This window comes from Branchiostoma belcheri, unplaced genomic scaffold (assembly GCF_001625305.1).
Source record: "Branchiostoma belcheri isolate BF01 breed outbred unplaced genomic scaffold, Haploidv18h27 scaffold99, whole genome shotgun sequence".
Classification (NCBI taxonomy): Eukaryota; Metazoa; Chordata; class Leptocardii; order Amphioxiformes; family Branchiostomatidae; genus Branchiostoma; species Branchiostoma belcheri.
Window position 1 is genome coordinate 277,763 of NW_017804675.1, and position 8,390 is coordinate 286,152.

At 45.5% G+C, this 8,390-nt stretch overlaps 1 protein-coding gene across 1 annotated transcript; it reads right to left on the reverse strand.

The window, feature by feature from the left end:
* Positions 1-1,213: 1,213 nt before the first annotated feature.
* LOC109462061 lies at positions 1,214-4,622 on the reverse strand. The gene is made up of 5 exons (XM_019758558.1): positions 4,139-4,622; positions 3,683-3,826; positions 3,102-3,179; positions 2,194-2,662; positions 1,214-1,937 (listed from the first exon to the last, which is right to left on the reverse strand). The coding sequence occupies exons 1-5, from the start codon at positions 4,620-4,622 to the stop codon at positions 1,214-1,216; spliced, it is 1,899 nt and encodes a 632-aa protein (XP_019614117.1).
* Positions 4,623-8,390: the final 3,768 nt, after the last annotated feature.

The window sequence follows — 8,390 nt, forward strand, 5'->3', positions numbered from 1 at the left end:
GATTTCGAATAAAAACTGATCTGTGTTGGTAGAATCCATAGTTATAAAGTTCAAGCTTTGTTCCGACACAAGAAGAAAACACCATAAATGTTCGGTCGGTATCGTCAACCTTCGTCATTTGATGCACTCCTGACGTCATCACGCTGCCGACTTCCGGAGATTCGGCGATTGCATAATACATCTGACGAAGGTTGATGAGATTGACCGAAAATTTATGGTGAGTTTCCTTCTTGTGTTGGAACAAAGCTTGAACTTTACAGCAATGTCCGGATTTTTTTTTACATTATCTAAATATCAAGATTCTCCCAAAGCCGGAACGACGAAAATCAGTCTCCGGTGGTGTGTTTTTAGCGAGCCAGTTCGGAATTAAAATGACGTGAATGTTTAGAGCCTGCAGGTATAATAAAGGCTATAACGTCGATAATCACTGGCAGAATTTTGTCCAACCTGTCTCATTTGCACACTTCAAAGGGACTCCTGACTTCAAAGAACCACGGAAAATAAGATCTGGTGTGAGCAATTTATTTCTTCACGTGTTCATACAGAACAGGACTAATTATGCACAACAACATTTAACATACAATATTGAGATTTCCAGCCTGTCATCCAATACTACTTAGTAACTTTTCATGGAAGGGTAGGTACTTTACATCTTACATGCAAACCCTTTCATCACAACAGAAGTCACAAATTAGCATCTAGATTCAGCAGTACATTCAAAACATTCAGAGATTCTTATCGCGATCATCTGATGCGGTACCGCTGAACCTCCTGGCATTGCCGCCTCCTGTCATGTTCTCGTAGTGGACGCGAAGATTTGCTGGCAATAACTTACAACGTTACGTTCTTCCCGTCCTCTCTGTCTACCATGACCAGTCACTGATGTAGCCAGGACAGTATCCGGGATGTCCCAATAGGTATGAGACAGGGACGCGGAGGGACGGAGGCTGTCGTGTGTCACCCGTGGGCTGTCGTGTGTCACCCGAAGGCTGTCGTGTGTCACCCGTGGGCTGTCGTGTGTCACCCGAAGGCTGTCGTGTGTCACCCGTGGGCTGTCGTGTGTCACCCGTGGGCTGTCGTGTGTCACCCGTGGGCTGTCGTGTGTCACTCAAGGGCTGTCGTGTGTCACCCGTGGGCTGTCGTGTGTCACCCGTGGGCTGTCGTGTGTCACCCGTGGGCTGTCGTGTGTCACCCGTGGGCTGTCGTGTGTCACTCAAGGGCTGTCGTGTGTCACCCGAGGGTTGTCGTGTGTCACCTGCGGGCTGTCGTGTGACAGACGTGTGACGCTAACAGTCGGTTGTCCGCTGTTGGAGATCCCCCAGTACACGCGGTATTCGATCTGACCAGAGGCAGAGGCCTGGTCTGTTGACGACGCGCCGTCGTCTGTCTGCTGAACGGCGTGATGTTGGACAGACACGGGCCACGTTCCGGGCCCCACGCAGTCTGCCGCACTGTTCTGTACGTGCCGTGGATGTTGTTCCGCGTTGCATCTCACGCCCTTCCTGAACTTCATCACCATAAGGTAAAGTAGCGAAGGCGTCACGATCAGAGCTAGCACGATGACAATGAGGACCCCAAGAGAGACAGTTCCGTCGTCGTTTGGTTGTCTGATGGTTGTGGCGGTGGTGGTTTGTTGTGTTCTGGTCTGAGACGTCTTGAAAGATTGTTGTGTACTGTTCGGTGATGCCCTGAACGTTGACGCCACATCATGATGAGTAGAGTAAGACGCGTTCGGTTCTGTAGAGACGGTGTGAGGTGCCGTGAGGGTTGTTGTTTCCGCATTTGGGACCAACACGTACATCGTTGGCAGCTGTGGCGAACCGTTTCCATGTCCAGTGCGGCTGATGACGACGACGCTAGCCTCCTGGGCGTTGTCCACCTCGTCCAACCCGGCGAGCGTAAAACTCAGTTCGTTCTTCAACTGCAGACGGATACCACTGTAGTAGTAGTAGAATGTTTTTTTTATTTATTTAGGAACTCAACCACACATATACACAATACACTCTGACCAGACTCGCAGGCAACCTTACTAGATGCCTGAATTGCTCGGTGGTCAACACAAAATATCATTAAAATAGGCTGTCGAACGATATTATTATTAAAACACTTATTTCATAAACAATTATTATTATTATTGATTACACATTGCTAGAATTTATAATAATAATGATGATGATATTAACAATTAATAACCTGTTGGTTGCCGACGCTCTCATGTAGATACTTCGTCCTTCTGTGGTGAGTTTGCGCCACCGCCCGTGTTTAGAAACGACTAGAACCACTGGGAGACGAACCGCGGTTTTTGTCAGCGCTCTGTCCAGCGCCGTGCATCTACAGGCGCTGTCCGCCACGCAGTAGGGCACGTCAGGTGCACCAACCATCCACCCCAGATGGAACACGCGTCTTGTCTCATCTCGGTGGAAGCAGATGAGACAGCCCTGTACGGAAACAGACACGTACTGCGTGCGGAAGTGTTCGGTAAGCGGGTAGGTGGGGTGGTACAGGGTGAGCCCCCAGCGGACCGTCTGCACCGCCCACCCGTCCAGCGTCGCCAGCCGGTCCCCTTCTATCTTCGCGGTCTCCAGTCGGTCCAGCTCGGACAGAACGCGTCCGTCCAGGCTGGACAGGAGGTTCCCCTGCAGGTCCAGCCGCACAAGCTGACCTGATGACGAACGGACAGTATATAATATGATTATGTTTACCGAAGGAAAACATATTGTTTTTTACCGAAGGAAAACATATTGTTTTTTACCGAAGGAAAACATATTGGTTATGGACTGTGATTATGTTTACCGAAGTAAAACATATTGTTTTTTTTTTGCTCGGTTTCCTCTTCTTCTTCTCCAAACCAATAAGGTCAATGACCTAAACCAGACGTCTGTCACCATGGTAACTAGTGTTGGGTTACATCATGTTGCAGTTTTATAACAGACGGGATGTAGACTCCTGTCACCATATATATGAAATATGTATGAGTAATTTCTGTACGTTTTGCCATATTGTTTTGTTTCTTGTATCATTTAGATGTTTTCTTTGTCCAGGGCTACGTACACCCTGGCTCAATAGAACAACAAGAATAAATGAATAACTAATAAACTGACCGAGACTCCGGAACGCTGTCAGTGAGATGCTCTCCAGACGGTTCTGTCCTAAGTGCAGGTCCCACAGGTTAGCCAGACCTGTGTTTGTATATGTATTGTAATGTTAATTTGTATTTGCCAGACAAGTAACTGTAAAAAAAATCAGTGTTATTCAGCATGCGCCAAAAAGCAGTTACTCAAGCAACTGGATATGATTTTGAAAACGTCAGACGTTTCAGATAGTATCAGCTTTCGTCAGTGACTGAGAGACCAGAGGGGAAATGCAGGTTTATAAGCACAAACTATTGATTGATATGCAAATAAAGTGGAGACAAATTTTTGGAAGTCGAAAAAGGAACAAAAGTCAGACAAGTCAAGACAAGATGATGCAAATTAGTCTGAAAGCTCCTGTTGTACAGAACAGGAGCTTACGTGTTGTCTGTCCTCGGGGCTGGGAGCGCCAAAACAAGTGCCGGAGAGATCCACCCGTAGCCCCCCTTCCCCGTTGAGGGTGGGGTTGTACATTCTTTTATTCAGCATGTTTATGTACAGGCTGCGACGCTTGTTTTTTTATGAATGAACTGATAAACTGTTAAACTAACCGGCGAACCAGCCTGGCCGCACGGTATGAAGCAGGTTCTTCTCCAGGTACAGAGTCTTCAGGCGGCGGAGTTCGCGGAACGACCCGGGCGCGACGGTCCGGATCCGGTTGTTCGTCAGGGTCAGGTCTTCCAGTTCGTCCAGACCTGGTCAGGCAACAATTCATCAATCGATTAATCAATCGATTGATCAATTGATTAATTAATCAATGTACATCAATTCAGCCTAAAGCTGCGTTGTTCATGATTAATCAATTAATCAATATGGTTTATTGATCAATCATGAACATTGTAGTTTTTTTTTATTCCAACATGTAATCGCCAGACGTGGTGACGGCACACTCAAGTTTTTTTCAACTTATATTAATGCCGCCACCAACACAGGGGACAAATACATGACAGGACAGTACTCATTTTCACCTGAGCGAGTGAGGAAAGTCGTGTTTAAAAGTTACAAACCTGAGAACCATCCTGTCTGGATGACAGAGAGTCTGTTGCAGTCCAGGTGGAGTAACTGCAGAAACGACAGCCTGGCGAGGACGCGCGGTTCCAGCGAGGTGATGTTGTTGTCCATCAGGGCAAGCGCTGTGGTCCTAGCCTCAACAAACGCAAGCTTTCGGGCAGAAAGTCTTCCGAACGGATGTCCTCTCACTGCTATGGCGACAGAGTCATTCACTTTTCTCTGAAAACAGGTCGTGTTGCCAGGCGGTACCCAGGAGCTAGAACTCCTCTTGTTGCACAGGATGCACGTCGTGCCAGACTTTTCGGACCTTCCCCAAATGTCGCCTGCGTTAGCGCGTCTTGGAAGCAGAGTGTCGGGTACACAGGAGCTCCACCTGCGTTCCCTGCACTGCGGGAAGCAGGAGTTGGCTTCTGTGGCGCTGTACAGCAGAGCGGACAGGAAACACGACAAAGTCACAACCGCAGCTCCACGGAACCACATGTCTGCTATTGCGATAAGGCACGGTCGGGAAAAAGTCGCGCTACATCAGTTTCTCTACCGACGTTCTTCTTGTGAGTAACGACTGTCCCAGGAATCTCTCGGTCGGTTTGCGATCGTGCGACGATTTTACAACAACCGCACAACAATCGTACAATAATCGCACGACAATCACACGACAATCGCACGAAGATCGTACCACGTTCGCACGACGCTTGTGACCTGGGTGCTATAAGTATAACGTCCTGTTGAAGAAAGTAGGACTTTTTTCTTCGTCACCTCCCTTCTCATGCCTGGACTAAGAGAGGCCGCAGGGTTTTTTTTGTTTATCAATTTGTTGTGCGTCGAGGGCTCTAAATGAGTCCGCTTAATAAACTGTACTCGGTGATCAGAATGTCTTTGAAGTGGACAATATTCGGCACTCAAAGCGCAAAATGCTCGTTTTGTTTTGGAATATCTGTGATTGGAAAAATATATTGCATTCCTAAAGAAGAATTAAACGTCGCTCAGTCAGCTAGAGAAATGGGGACAGATTTGAAATATTTTACACAACGTTTGATATTAGAATACCTGCTGAGAAGTAGGCCACAAAATATTCATAATCATTGAATACAGCGTGTTGTTTTTGTGATACATATAATTGCTACATAACTCCTGTACGCTTCAAAGAAGAAAGAAAATTGGTTATCTAGCTTTATTGCCGATGTATTGTTTAATCCTTTTTATAGGATAGCTGGTAGAAATCTTAGAGGTTCATAGGTCTACTTATAAATTTTGTATCAGCTGCTTGGATTACATTTGGTGAGAAAGGATGGTGTTCATTCTCTCTTATATCGCTCCCTGGTTTGAATATTAGTTAAAAGGGCTGTACTGGTTGATCTGAATTCCTTTGAAGTGGGCAAATCACACACTCGTTGTGCTTTGAAAATTTGTAATTGGAAAATATCTTGCATGCCTGCTGACGAAAAATAAAACTTATAGCAGTTTTTTTTGTGGAGCCACGTGTTATTCCAACATACCCCGTGCACGATTCATAAAGGGAATGCAAATTGGCTGCCGTTTCCTTCTGTTGTTGTTGTGGTATATCTGTTATGTACGTCAGGGGTTGATAACCTGTTAGTGTGAATAACCGATAGAGAGTGTTAGGTGGCATATGCAGCTGTAGTTGTTTTCGGTAGCTTCTGTATCTGTACAGCCGGTATAACCGCCCTTCGGCGTAACACACCAGCTTCGCAGGCACGCGGCGCGGCGGCAGCTGGCTATATTACACAAAACGACTTGTTACACTCAATCTTTGCACATTTTAATTGCATGAGTTGTTTCAAGTTTTGTAGTGATGATGCCCCAACTGTGCTTGGTGGCAGCGAGTTCCACTCTACGATAGACACAAATTATGAGACACAAGTCGTTTGTCAGGGATGTTTCTTACCTTAACGTTTGGTGTGAGACTCAAGATCCTTAAGATCCTGCCCTTAAAGATAAGAGATGACTGGACAGACGTTTGACTGCCCGGTGTGCCTCTAGGCATGGAAGGATCTAAGTCTAAGTAAGTAATTGACATATTACAGAATCGTTCCACAGATCCCCACACCTCAGGCAAAAGCCCATCTCTTTGAACACATCTGTGGGCCGCAAGCCTGCTGTCCTACTGCCTATCACAGATCTCGTTAATGCGTTATATTACACAGCAGTCTATAGGTTTGATGTAATTAACTTGACTGACATATATTGCAGAATCGTTCCACAGATCCCCACACCTCAGGCAAAAGCCCATCTCTTTGAACACATCTGTGGGACACAAGCCTGCTGTCCTACTGCCTATCACAGATCTCGTTAATGCGTTATATTACACAGCAGCCTATTGGTTTGATGTAATTAACTTGACTGACATATATTGCAGAATCGTTCCACCGATCCTGACACCTCAGGCGAAAAGCCCATCTCTTTGAACACATCTGTGGGCCTCAAGCCTGCTGTCCTACTGCCTATGACAGATCTTGTTAAAGCAGTCTAAAGTCCTATTAGTTTGATGTAATTAATAACAAGCTTACGGGTACGGGTCGTGTTAGAAGATAAATCCCTGTATCCAATAACAAGTTTAGTTAGCCAAGGAGACGTTTCTTTTAAAGGCTCTAGTGAAGACCCCTGTCACATATTTACAAACGTCCCACGGATTTCGGGAGCACTCTGACCAGATTTAGGCCAGGTCTACCTGTTGTATATGACTCAAAACGGATTTGAGTTAAATTGGGGTCAAATTTGATTCCTGAACACAACCCAAACACTGCTAACTGACTCATAGATGGTTGGTTTGTATTTTGATGACTTACGGTCGAAAACCAGCCAACTATATGATCGAACTTCCCCAGGGCCCCACGAATATTTTAAATTAAGAATAGAAACATTCGGTGGGCACAGCGGAACCGCCTAGCCGACCCAGCCGAACGCCAGCCGACCAAGTAATCATTTCGGGAGGCCAAATTCGTAAATGTGTGAAAGGCACGAGCTCCGATACAAAGAGGCGAGTTGTGGGCTGGCCAGATGTGGAGATAGCCAGCACGGACCCTCTACGGCCGGCCAACTCCCCTGGCCAGCTACATTCTTTTTAGGCCGATTTCTACTGCATGTATTTATTCAGCCTACAAAGGAGTCTGGTGGAGACTAGGTGTTAGACACGAGCTCCGATACAACCAGACGGCTCAGGCGAGTTGTGGCCTTGTTATTTTCGCCATCATTTGTGGCCTTGTCAGATGCAGATAAATATAGAGTACCTCATATCCGGCACCAAACGAAAATATGGAGTGCGCAAATCGAAAAGTGCACTTTGATGCATTTACAACAACGAGCTACAAATTGGATTTACGTTGTTTCTGTGCGCGTATGTCCTTCCTTAGACAGACTAATGGATAGAGAAGGGCGCCTGACAACAGCAAAACAGCTTTTAGTCTTCTTTTAGTGGTGATGTTGATGGGTCTTACCAAACCTGATGGGCCAGCTTTTATAGACTTTGAATATTCACCAAATGAATGCTCTTTACGGTTTTGCTAGGACAAAACAATGGAGTAAGTGAAAATATACTCACGTAAGCAGTAGGAAGCTTAAACAGTGAATGGCACTTGACAACAGAAAAACAGCTTTTAGTCTTTTTCTTTTAACTGTGATGTTGATGGGTCTGTTTGTAAAACTGATGGTCTTATAGACGCCACATTTTATCGTCTTCATCATCTGGTCGTTTAAGGACATTGAATATTCACCTATGCTCTGTATGGTTTCGGAATAATGAAAACACGGAAGACGAAAACAAGGAAGAAATTGAAAAGCTAGGAACGTAAGCAGCAGTTTTGAGGTTGTAGGTGTTCAAGATTAGGCCTTTGGTTTGTGTGTTTGTTTGATTGTTTGTTTGTTTGTTTGTTTGTTTTCAAGAGAAGCTCAAATCAGCCTGCAGCCGCTTTTGTAGAGGCTGTGAGGGAAAAGGTAATTATAAACGGCAGGCAAAAATATAACACAGCTAGATACAGATTACATGACTAAATTCATCATCGTTATCATTATTCATAAGCAACTCCATAAACACACAGTGGAATCTTTACGTACACATACGTATAACTATAAGGCATTACAAGCCACACGACAAACTGAAAGTTTGCGTATGATCAGCTTCCGGTATTTCTAGATGTTTCCGTTAATGCAAAAAACCTCTTGAAGACACCGGCTGTCTCCCACTCATGTTCGATACAGGAACCACGTTTGTTGTGCATCAGACATTGCAGG

Coding starts and splice junctions, on each gene's coding strand:
- LOC109462061 (XM_019758558.1), bottom strand. CDS start 4,622: ATGTGGTTCCGTGGAGCTGCGGTTGTGACTTTGTCGTGTTTCCTGTCC. Junction 2,663..3,101: donor GACAGCGTTCCGGAGTCTCG/GTCAGTTTATTA, acceptor GTTCGTCATCAG/GTCAGCTTGTGCGGCTGGAC. Junction 1,938..2,193: donor AGAGCGTCGGCAACCAACAG/GTTATTAATTGT, acceptor CTACTACTACAG/TGGTATCCGTCTGCAGTTGA.